The sequence below is a fragment of the Lytechinus pictus genome, unplaced genomic scaffold (assembly GCF_037042905.1).
Source record: "Lytechinus pictus isolate F3 Inbred unplaced genomic scaffold, Lp3.0 scaffold_20, whole genome shotgun sequence".
In the NCBI taxonomy this organism is placed as follows: domain Eukaryota; kingdom Metazoa; phylum Echinodermata; class Echinoidea; order Temnopleuroida; family Toxopneustidae; genus Lytechinus; species Lytechinus pictus.
In genome coordinates, this window is record NW_026974141.1 from 6,218,390 (window position 1) to 6,231,939 (window position 13,550).

The following is a 13,550-nucleotide window of genomic DNA, read 5'->3' on the forward strand; positions in this document are numbered from 1 at the left end:
TAAATTTGAATAAAATCAGATTTTTAGTAACGATAAGTCCATTAGCGATGACTAGAACTAATTGAATTAGAACTAATTGAATTCATCCCACCCTCATGGAGTTTGGCAATGAGAGACCTTAGTGAACATCAGTTGGATAAAATACAAACAAAAGCAGGATCGTTTTAATATGCATTCAATTAATTTATTGTAGATAATATGTCTGTAGCTTGAAAAAATAATACAATAACGTAATGATAAGAAATACACATTTGTGTTTTGTCCATCAATATACCCTTATGTTCTATATTAACAGATAGTCTGAGTATACATACGTATATAATACACAGTGGTTTAAAATGAATTAACATTTTACAGTAAAATCATGACAAATTTATACGCGCCTACTTCAGTTATTTGATTTTACCCCCATTATAATCGGAACAAGTAAGACAAATATGAAAACACGAGTGGGAGAGTGCTAATAACTTTCGTGAAAATCGATGATATTTTCACATTTGTCATTGTTTTTTTTTTGCATAAACTTTATAAACAATATTATGAATATAATTATACAAAAGACAGTTTTGCTGAAATTTCATGTATTCGTATCATTAATAACTATCTTTGATTGCCTTATGATCTACCTCTACTAATACCACATTTATTATTATTATTATTAACATTATTTGTATTATCATTATCTTTATTTATCACTGTGTTATTATTATTATCATTATTATTATAAACGTTATTATTGTTGGTATAATACAAATTGTTGTAATTGCCATTATTTATCTTTAACCCCATTTAGGTAAATTGGGCTATCCATAAAAATCTCAAAACATTAATCTTTCAACTATTTTCTTTCCGAGACTAACCATCAGACTTCGGTAGAGCAAATAGTGTCTATCTCGTTATGAATTAAAATAGTTATAGATAATTAATCAACCAGCTCATCCTTTCTTTAATATTACCAAAATACCATTTAACTTGAATAAACTGAGTAGAGAGAAGTCAGAAACTTATCGGACACCGTGAATATGGTGAACAAAATGCACTATCAGACGTGTATTTGTTAATAGTACTCTTTTTTAATCAATGTCTTAAACTTCGCTTATTTGTGGATACCATAATCACTAGTTTAAACATTTATTTCATTCGATGAGAAACACGGTTTGGAAAAACTGGGGAATCACTCTTTTACTGTTTGTTCGAATGACAAGGTTACACGGGGCATTACTCCCCATAATGTCCACCAACATTCATAGTTATAAAGTACTTAATTGTAGGTTCAGTAAATACATTTTCTTTGCATTAGTATTACTATTAGTTGCATTTTAGTTCCGATTTCCGAAGCAATAATAAAACAAGAACATTAAGGAGAGTGAAAACAAAATATTTACATAGTCCCAACAGAAAAAAATGAAAGTCCTTCATTGCATCTACCAGAGCGTGTTTTCCTCACAAAAGCATGCACCCCTCCTCTATCTCTATAAATTGATTGAAATCATTATGTTGCGTCAGGAATAGCGTTTGCAATTGGATGCGTAGACAGTGTGGATACACCTATAACTAAACCAAGCAATTTTCGCTTGAGGACGAAACGCGAATTTACCAAGTAGGGCGAATTCAGGAGTCCAAAAAAGAAGGCAGCAATTAACCTTATTTCTGTCATGTACAATTATTATTTCAAATCTAATGTAACCGCATAAATCATGAATCACAACGGATGGAAAAAAAGATTTGCCAATTGTAATTTTAAATAAATTGATAAAGGTATCGGATTCGGTTATTCGTACTTCTTCTCACATTAAACCCCCTCAAGCTGAAAATTTAAGAAAAAGCTGAACGTTGGCCAAGTCTATACCGATTTTTTAAAATACATTATTCATTATTTTGTTTAATCTTCTCTCATTAATAAGACATAATTTTGCAGTATCCACACACACCCTTATTTGTGCCTGAATGTATTGTTTTATTTGATAAAAGCACAAGACGCCATGATATTGTTGAACTTGCTTAAGCCTCTAAATCCTCGAAATGTAAACAAATTACGAATTGTCAGAAACATAACATCAACTAATGCCCACTCCAAATTACCTATGAATCGGTCTTTTTCCCCTTTCGTCCCCATATCACTGTGGCCATCAACCAGTGGAATACGTGTTTATTTTATTCCAAAGGATGAATAGCTATTGTGTGTTTTTTTTTCTTCAGAGATTAGCATTCATGTTTACATTACAATCGGTTAAATTGATCACATATTTATAACATATGTTTTTGCGTTTATTCTTGAATATACACATAAATTATTTGAATCTTATTTCATATACAATACAGAGACATACAGTTAAATACGAAAAGAACCATTGGTGGTAATCGTACGGTGACATTGCCTTCTGCTAAATTATGTATTTCAAAGCATAGAGGAGGTCTACAACTAGGCTAACCGTACACTGCAAAAACACCGGTATTGATTTAACACTAGCTCGGAATCTATGTATGTCCACACCAGAGAAGTGTTAAACTACACCAGTTTGGTTTTGGTCTAACACCATATAGGTGTTTATACAACACCGATTAGTATTAAAACAGCATGAGTTTGATTCCAAACTGGTGTTGTTTCAATACTTCTCTGGTGTGGACATATATAGAGTCCGGGCTGGTGTTAAATCAACACCTGAGTTTTTGCAGTGTAATGTTAAAAAATCATCTGTGGCGTATCTTCCTACAACATGCACAATAGAGATTTATAACCGTGTTACAGATTAAATACAATGTAAGTTTTGTTTTGAATAATTAATTTGGGAAACTAAGTTTAAACGTTTTTCACTCTACAATCATATAAGTTCCGTACATCCACACACACTTACTCATATACACTATGGTGCATCAACTTTATATGTTTTATGATATATATTAGTTATACATGTAGGAGAAATTTCCTGGACGTAATAATTAGGAAACGAACAATAAAGCAATTTATTAATGGGGGGATTATGGTTTAATAAATAACTTTCACTATGAAATTGCCATAAGTCTTACCTTTTCCACAAAGGAACGCATACTTCACTTTTCGGAAAAATATATAGACCTAGGTTGCACAATGACATGGATACACAAAAACATCCCTTCTCACAAATCCAAAGCTTCCGGATATTAAACAGTAATTAAAAGCTAAGCAAAATATAAATATTATCAACACAATGTAGTGAGAAGATCTGGAGATGCTTCAATTGTATACACAAATCGAAATCACTTCAGTTTCTCTCTACAAAGAGGTGGTTTCAGTTCACGCAATTAATTCAGACTGGTTTTTCGTAGACCTCGTAGCTGGGGCTTGGATCTCCGTTTTGCTTGAGGTAAGGTTCAACGTAGAGGGATTGTTCACCAGCAACATAGTTTGCATATCCTTCAGGAACTTCAGGTAGCGGTCCTCTTTCTCCTTTCCCATTGATCTCTTCTTTTGATGATGATACCAAGCCATAACCACGACTGAATAATACAAATTAAGAAACATGAAACGAGTAACAAAATGAAGAAAACAAATACAAAAAAAGGAAAAAAAATTATGTCCATCTGACGGTAAATTGCCAACTTGTCCAATTATCTTACGGTCGACCTTATACCATGTAGTATAATGCCATTCTGTCCATCAACATTTTTCTATCAACCTTTTGGTCCATGAACCATTTGGTCCAATAATCACTTTGTCTAATCACCAGTTTGTCTATTGCAATTTCACAATATTTTGCAATATTGCAGTTAGTCTAATATTCATTTTTTCCCATTCATTTTGACTTGGTCAAATTAGACCTAATGGTACATGGACTAAATGGTCATTGGACCGAGTTGTTATTAGACGAAATGGTGAGTGGACGAAACGGCAGTTAGACCCTTTGGAGGGTGGACGAACTGATGGTAGACCAAATGATATTAGACGAGTTGGTTATTGTACGAATTGGCATTAGATCAATCAGAAATAAGTAAACCCATCTTACCTGTCCGTAACATAATTACTCAGACGGATGGTATATTAAAATCGAATATAATAATTTCGGTTTTACCAATGAAAGCCGATGCTATCTCTATAAAGGTAATCAAACATGGCAGTGTCAAAGAGGACATTTCTTAGTAGGTCCACGGTCTGTATAGTTTCATCTTCCACCCCCCGTTCCCTCCCTATCTATGGCAATGTTTATCTATATTATGTTCTCGTTATTAGCGTTGCTCTATACAAAATGTTCCACGTATTGGCATGTGATGATGATAAACAAATACATTAATTAATGAATTAATTAATCAATGAAAAATAAGGGATAACTTGAACGCATTGCATTTTTATATTTTTTAATTATTTGGAATTGTCGGTAAATGCAATTCAATTTAAAATTATTTATAATTGACATTCAATACATTCCAGTTTTCCTTTAGACGTCATCGTTATAATCAATGTATCTGCGATTAAGGTAAGATTTCATAAAACCCTCCAAATATATTACTGAAGGTAGAATTTATTATCAAAATTTACAAGTCACAATATCAGTGCCCACCAAGCTGTATTTCGTGTCACTTTCATTGGGACAAATATTTTTATTGTCAATTCTAAATTGTCGCCAGGAGCATTGGGATGTGTTCTATATAATTTCTAAATAGCTAAACTGTACCTATAGGTGTGCTTTCAAATATAATTAACCAGACTAAATGTGCTTATACTGATGGGGGTAAGATGTTGGTGTCGACAACATACATTTAATTTTTGAAAGACTCACTTTCTCACAAAAATGAAGAACATCGCCAAGCTCATTAGAACAACGATAAACAAAATGACGGCTGTTACAAGGAGGCCAGTGATAAAGAATTCTCGTTTGCTAGTTCCGTTGACTTGGTTTATTATGGGTGCTGGAGCTCCAGGGTTTTCATCTGTATGATAATAAAGGTCATATTGGTATCAGACAAAAAGAAAATAGATTCTGAATTGAAAAAATATGTAATAGTGACGATGGAAATTATTAATATTTTATACCGGATTACTTAATGTATAATATGTATGATATATATTTTATCCGTATTCACATTGGAAATATATATGAAACTAATGATACGAACGTCGGCGACAAATTATTATACATATTGTATACTCACACACTTGTCAAATCTTGGTTCCGAATAGTTACAGCACGGATTTGTAAAAATATATATATATTTATAGAAATGCGTGTAGATCTATCATGTTATAAAGTATACAAATTGTTGAAAAAAATAATGCAAAATAAATAATGTGTATTATGGTCAAAAGAGAAATCAATTTACCATTAGGTGCTGGGCGGATTGGTGAGCACATTATGGGCTCCCCACGCCACATGCCATCATTACTGCATTCCCACACAAACCAATCAGGGTCGTCGTTACATGTGATATTGACTTGATCGCCAACCTTGTACCGAGATTTGACAGCTCGAATGGATGAGGCACTCGGTAGTATAGGTGGATTGCATTCTGTAAATTAAGAAGTGGGAGATACAACTTATCAATGGTCATGGTTCCATTGGAGGAAAGTTTGACCGATGTGTTACTGAAAATTATTACCCCATAGTAAATTACGCAGACAACTTCAAACTGTTGAATGCGGGGACTGGCTAGGGTGACATACAGCTAATGAAACCCTTATGTTATGCAGTATAAGATCTCAATGAAAAACTATCAATTTACGATTTAAAACCTAAATAAAGATTTGGCAGAGGTTCAATCATATCAAACTTACACAAGTGTACTGATCGATATATCACTTAATTCAGACCTACTCTTAACAAAATATTGTTAATTGGTTTTCCACGTTTGCATGTAAAGAACTTTGTGAAAATTTGTTTTCAAGCGGTGCACCCCCCCCCCTCACACAAACCTCGCTAAAATGTCATATTTCAAGGTTCAAATCAGAGATTTGTTTTATACACTTATCTTTGTCCATGCTCGAAACTCTTGATTATTTTTGTGTTTGAACGGGTTATTGAGTGGTTGTCGATGTGGGTAGGCATATTATATATCTTTTTAGTCAAGACGTTATGCATTTACTTAATCGCGCCGCCGTCTTAGAGGCTGAAGCCATTGCTTTACAGGAGTTGGTGCAGCTGGCGTAACTCTAACAGCGGCTGTTTTCGCGTATTTCTATATCCTCTGAAGGAGGTCTTTTTAATATAAATTATATTTATCTTACCGACGACAGGGGCACTGCAAACAATGTTTTGCCCCATCCAGGTCCCATTCCTACATGTCAAATTGAACCAATCGGTATCCTCATTACACGTAACGTTGATGTTGTCACCATTTTTGTACGACAGAGCAAGGTTGTGGACAGATGAGAAAGGGGGCAGCGCCGGAGCATTGCAACCAGTAGGAGCGGACACAGGAGCTGCAGAGGAAAAGTTTGAGGATATAAATACCAGTGAGTAAAATATTCTTAAGCATTTTATCATACTTTTATTGCTTTTTTTAACGTTGCATACTAACAAATATGTCGGCAATAATTAAGACAGAGACGAATCTGGTGTAATGTTAGAACAATCACATTAAGACACCGCGCAGACACATGAAACAAGGGTTAATTTATTTATTTTCTGATTGTGCCAATAGCTAGCAAAAGAAAAAAATCAACTGTAATGGTAGAATAACATACTAACATAAATGAAAAAGAAAATGAGAAAAAAAAAAGATGATGAAGAGGGAGAAGAACAACAAAATAGGATCCACATATACATTTTTGCCATAGCGCACACTTACAAATCCCTAATAAAAATAAAAAGGAATAGTTTCAAATACTTTATATATTCTTTAAACTCAGTATAAAAATGCAATCTTCTTTGCACCCGTTAGCTAACTCTATTTTGACCCGTTGGCGACATATTTATCATAAAACACCGCTGAAAATCGTAAAAATGCATTTATTTCAATAGAAAAAAATATTACTTAAATTATGATGATGATAAGAATGGTATTAATGGTACGAGCATTATTGACCATTATTGACAAAACAATTTGAAATGTTTGATAATAATAAAATAATAACGATAATAATAATGATAATTATATAAATAATACTTATGATGATAGTGGTGATTTAGATGATAATAAAAATAATGATGATGATTATAATAATAATGCAAATGATACTGGTAGTAGTGATCGTAAATCTGTTAACAATAATGATATCAATGATCACAAATAAGAGGATTGTCATTAATATCTGATAATCATAAATTGAACCAAACTCGGGTGGTCACGTGTATGACATTAAGTGCAATTTTAGAAATACAAAGATATGATTAAATTGAAGAAGTTGAACACAAAACATTATATAAATCGTCACACCTTCACTAGAGATATGGACATGATGGAGGTATGACGTGTAGGGGGCGGTTGTCATTAGTTGATGACAAAGAAAAAAAAAATTTTCAACATTGATCAATTATTCATTAAACCACATTACTTTGGAAATAACATTAACTCATTATCAAGCAATACCTTTTATCACGTCATGCTCATGTTCGAAACTTTATTTTTTTATTTGGCTAATAGTCATATAATGATTATCCCACGTTTTTTCAGTATATCTATGCAATGGTAGATCCATCGTCTATTTGGATATCAAGCTGGCCAAAACTACCCAGTATGAGAAGCATGAGGGACACTGTCCATTACTGATATGACACGTTAAAGTTAATGTGGTTTTAAATGTCTTCATTGTACATGATATAGGCATATATATATATAATATATATATATACAATTATGTATATATTTATAAGTATTTTTTTAAACGACTGGTAACATTGGTTATTTTATGTATGTGGTTCTCGTTCTTTTACATGAGGGATCACCGTATGAATAATGGAATTGGCATTCTAATTAAACATTTAAAGAACACTCACCGGCTGGTTCGGGACAAACCACGACAGGTCCGCTCCACAATCCCTTGTTGTGACATTGCAAATTGAATGCCTCATTAGTGGTATTGCATGTGACGGTCACTCTTGAGCCAAAATCATAATTACGTTCAGCAACGTTGACCCAGGAGTGGTGAGGCAAATAAGGGGCGCTACATTGTATGGATCCTGAAAGAACAATTTAAAGAAGCATTTACATATTAACATGTTTTGGGGAATATGCCGTGTTCATAATCAACATGAATACATGCCAGATATTTGGTCAGAATTTGGCACATTCCACATCCTTCCTTTTTGCAGCCACCACGTATTTTCGACTGTATTACCTATTAGGGCATTTGGAAATGTGACCCTTTTTTATCAAATATCAAAACTACAATTTAGTCATTGTTAACGTATTCCCAGTCTTTAATTATTGCTTTTGGACATTGATAAGGTAAATATTGAATTTTTGTATGTATCAATTTATTGTAAGATATGTTCTCTATTACAGATCGTGAAACTATTAGCGTTTAACAGTTGATTAATATTTCAACTAAACATTATTAAACAAACTTTAAAAGGGACACTGATTATTGCATTGTCATTTCATTTAAACGAATCAAATAATTTTAGAAAAGTAAAGGTGAAGAGCAAAGCCGTATTTATATACATATGAAAATATATATTGAACAAGTACATTGATTACCATAAACATATATCGACATTGCATTTACACAATCAATTGACCTGTTGCATGAAAGAAAAGCTCCGATTTGTTTTGTCTTGTTTTATTAACATATTTTTTTTTTCATGGGGGAAAACCACAGGCAAACGTTTTATGCACAGGCGCCTTATTTGACAAAGTGACATCGACAAATGCACGCATTAAAAATATGTTAGGTAGTTGTTTTTGAATGTTTTTTTTCGCAGGCAAAATCATATTACTAAGAACCAATGACCAGCTGGAAACAAATATGGAAATGAGTTTCCTTTCCCGGACAATAAACGCCACATACATATACATATATATATTTTTGGGGGGCTATTTGTTGCTCCTACTGAAAATGTCATTAAAGAGTGACACCAAATATACACCTATTCAAAATACTGAGACTGATTTTATTAATCAAAATACCACAACAATATCCATAACAATGAGACAACATAGTAACGTAAATTTCGATGATAAAAAAATACTTTCAATGAGCGTGCCACTCCATCATATTAATGATGAATGCATGGAGCTATTAATAGCTCTATGATAAATGTAAAACATAATTGTTTTTCATGTTATGTACAGTATTAAAGGAGAGCAGCAATGGAGCGTTCTGTCTATGAAAGAACGTCTCAATGAGATTGGATTAATCTGATTAAGATTTAGAAATGACTGTAAAGGAAGCAGACGTCGAAAGTATGAATTAATATTATTGTACATTGAAAGTTGAATCACAGTAGGAATGTTGAATTTCGTCAAACATATTGAATTGCTATCTAACATGTAACCTGTCTCGCGTTAATAATGCAGATGATTACAAGTGTACTCATACAATAATTCTAGAACCATGTTTATGAGTTATCGTTGAAATTTATGACATTTTAAGTTATACACAGTCCCTTCCAACTTCACCATTGACATGTCTGGTATTATTGCACTTTATGTTCTTTTCATTTCCCGCTCACCAAGTGCATCCCCGAAATCTGTAGTGAGAATATAGTCTGTCGTAACGGGCGATGTTTAACTAGATGGAACTAGCTTTCGTAAGCTATTTTTAACGAAATGTAATTTGCGGATTAAAGCACTGATACAGATGAAATCAATGGTAACTGAGAAAATTACTGAGTCTTTGTTGCTTCCTAAGCAGTAGCCACGTGAGCAGAGCCAAGTACTAATTGCAGTATCAAGGTACAGAAAAACACAGCAAAGAATACTTTTGCTGGCCTCTTTAAATGCATTATTTTCATAATATCATCGTAAAATCTCCCCCATCTTGGTAACAAATGGTTGGTGTTTTCTTAGAAGTCCAGTCACAACGAAGATGTTTAGATGGTGTTCAGTGCATGCCATGCTCTCTTACTTCTTGCAACTGTAGGCGTGGTGTAGGTGGAGTTGTGAGGGGATGTCTAATTTTCCAGGCTAAGAGTGCGAGGGAATTGTCTATGAAAAGAAGCGAAAAAAAAAGAAAACTAGTCTTGAGCAGTGATCTATGTTGAAAATTAATATGAATTAGCTGTGGATATTAGAAGCAAAAAAAATATTACACTTACCGTGACAACAAATGCCGACCCTTTGTCAAACTGGAGTTACATCCTAAATAAGCAATAGTAGATGTGCGTATATGATTATATGATATCAAATTAATATAAACAATACAGTGTTTCAATTTTATAGTATTTTAATTTATTTGTTGATATTTTTGCTTTGAGGCGTATTTAAGATTTGAAATTGTTCTTGCAATGCAATTACTAGATGTTTTAATTTTGTTTTATAACTTAAGAACCCTTGAAGTAATAAATACTAGAATAAACTGATTATTTAAATCCATCTCACTATCAAATTGCGTCATTACAGAGTAAGCAATATTTATTTTCGTCTCAGCAAAAGGCAGGTGGTAAGGCTTATCTATATTTCAATATTTCTAAATACTGCTATAGGGATAAGCCGCTTTAAAGGGGGGGGGGGGGTGAACTGTGTGTGTGGTCTCTCGTATACTGTGTGTTATAAATACATAGTCTTAAAATATACTTTTTATCAGATACCTACTAATACTACAGAGAATACATTGACCTATTACTGTATATGTATAGAGAAACTAAAATCTTTTTAGAGGAAAAGTAAATGTTTTGCTACGTGTTAACACAAGTATTGCGGTATAAATGTATTGTGTAGTTAATTGAAATTGTTATCATTTAAGTGGGTCTATATTACCAGACTACACTAGCATTATGGGTCAGGAAACTGGCCAGGTATGAGTAGTTTAAGACCCTATATGGCGCTATTGGTTCGCTTCTGCATTAATATTTCAGTTGTCCAGTTAATATGTGCTGCTTAATTTGCCTCCTGAGTGTACATGACTCAATTCAGTTAATTCAAAACTAAAATACATCATCGCATTGTAAAATATATAATTTCTCTACATTCATAAATTGTTCCAAGGTACTATCCTTATATTGCAATCAGACAGCCTTTCAGAAGAAACTTAAATTCAAATCAAACCGTCACTAAAATTTAATATCATGTGCACATTTTCTACAGCATATCATATTTACAGATCTACGTCATATGGAATGCAACAAAGGAAACTCAAGTTATAATGCCACATAAACATTGAAAAAAATAATCACCATCATCACCCAATTCGAGATGTATATACATTGGATTGAAGAAGTATAACATTAAAATATAATAAAAATGAAATCATTGGGTTCCTACCTTGGATGAACTTCCCATGTCTGTGTGTCACTTGACGTCTTTGAAGTTGCAAAGACGGTGACGAAGCTCGATCTGGGCAACAAGGTATAACGATGTTGTACTTTCGCAAGACGTGTTCAGCGACTTTTTCACGGTGAGCCGAATGTTCGACAAGCAGAGCTGAATATTCTTTCGAAACTATGTTCTCTTTTCCATGTTTACATGAATAGGTCGACCCCACCCAAATCCGCCCCCTCTCTCTTTACTTTTCATTATCACTCTTACGTGCATACTCACTCTTACGTACACACATTATCGAGGCTCCTGCCTTACAATATGGCCCTCACCTGGTTTGTGGTATCCCACGATTGCTTGGTGTTTCAATGACACTGTATCGAACGTGCAGATTTGGTTAACTCGAAAATTATCCACGAACTTCGATCAGTATACGACAATAAATTATTCAAATGTGTAGTACATACGATGGAAAGGACTTAGCTTTGAACATTCATAACTATTTCAGAAATAGTAAATGCGGCGGTATCAGTCAAATCCACATTTTACTCTACCTAAATTTGTCGGAATTTACAATTCTTGAAGAAAAAAAAACCCATTATGTCATGTATGTTGCATCAGTATTCGCAGAGTAGAAAAAAGCTGAATGACTGAGTTTAAAGACTTCGCAAACCGACGATCACGTCAATATGACAAAAAGGGAAAGGATTCACAATTTCAAATGTTAAATACATTTCATGGCGTATTTACATCTCATTATTACGTCTTGCCCATAACAGCACTAGCTACCGCCGAGCCTCTTTATTTTTCATGATTAAACTGAAAGTTGGATGAAATAATTTCATCAGTATATACAACGTATGATAGGACTCCATGACTTTAAACTGGCTATGAAATGGACTGAACGTAAAGTATATTTTGTAATGTGGGATTTTCATTCATGGTTGGCACGTTGTATATCATGTTTATTGTTTAAACGTCCTCAAGATTGCCGGAATAAAGAGGGTGGGGGTGGAATGCGTATGTTGCAAGTAGATGGATGATTAATTTAAGTGGGTCTGATTCATATCTTGACATACACGGTTTACTGTAACCTTGCGTTTTTAAATCAGAGCTTCTATCTACTAGTATTGTGATGTTATTACTGACCTTAGTGCGATTAAATATCAACGGTTGATAAAATGAAATCGGTTACAAAAACACATATGCAAGCTATAACAGTATTGACATTGCATTTGAAATAAATCATAGAATATCAATATAATCTCTTCCGAACGCCTCACCTGATTTGTGGCATCCGACAAATGCTTGGTATTTTTCTGACAATGTACGAAACGTGCAGCTTTGTGAAGTTTCTCCGTAAGCGCAGGAGTGCACATTGCCATTTTTTTCTCGGAGTAATTGTCATTGAACTAATGATACATGCTATATTTCACTGTTCTTATAACAGGGCAAATGCTCATGAAAAAATGATATATACATGTATATAGAGTTTTATACTACTTGTTTCTAGGCGCTTTGTATTGTACTTATTACCTTGGCAATTCGATCTATCACTGTTCCACACATAAAATGCATCATCTCCACTCCCTGGAGAGCATCCTGAACCTACATCCGTTTGTATCGGTGCTAATATGCCAATTTAATCACATTGAATTTTCCATCACATCGAGTACACATTTAACATCTTGGTGGAGAGTGACAAACGTTGATATTTGACTTGATAAATGCCATTAGCGCCAGGTGAGATGCGAGCCCTCGACCTTTGGTTCAGAACCTCGGAGTCAAGTGATTCAGCCACTACACAATGACATCTCTACAAAATGGTTATGTCTCTGTGTGGACTTAGATCAGACATCCAAGAAACTAACGGTAGAGCCTCGTGAATAACCATGAATTCCCTTTCAAAAGCCGAATACATGCATCTTGGTATCATGGATGTATCACGAGTGGACCAGAGTCACCACCTGAGGGCGATTATTTCGTCCAACTTTGGAAAAAAATATATAAATTCATTCCTTCGTGTGCGTCTCTTTTTCTTTCCATAACATAGACATTCTGTTTATACATATTTGAATCAATCTGAAAAAAGAGTCTTAAGAAGGTTTTTGCCTAAAGTGCAAGTAGAAACCACTACCATTGCCATTGTAAATGCTTTAATTGTCCCATTGCGCCAATTAATTGCCGAGTTGCTCAATTTGCTGTAAATTACTTTACATCTT

General features: G+C 33.8%; 1 protein-coding gene across 1 annotated transcript; it reads right to left on the reverse strand.

Annotated features, from left to right (window-relative positions):
- Window positions 1-1,076: 1,076 nt before the first annotated feature.
- On the reverse strand, window positions 1,077-11,626 carry LOC135157951 (CUB and sushi domain-containing protein 2-like). Its single transcript, XM_064115157.1, has 6 exons — window positions 11,599-11,626; window positions 7,908-8,090; window positions 6,197-6,391; window positions 5,296-5,481; window positions 4,755-4,905; window positions 1,077-3,477 (listed from the first exon to the last, which is right to left on the reverse strand). Exons 1-6 carry the CDS (start codon window positions 11,624-11,626, stop codon window positions 3,288-3,290), a joined length of 933 nt encoding a protein of 310 aa, XP_063971227.1. The 3' UTR covers window positions 1,077-3,287.
- Between the last annotated feature and the right edge of the window lie 1,924 nt (window positions 11,627-13,550).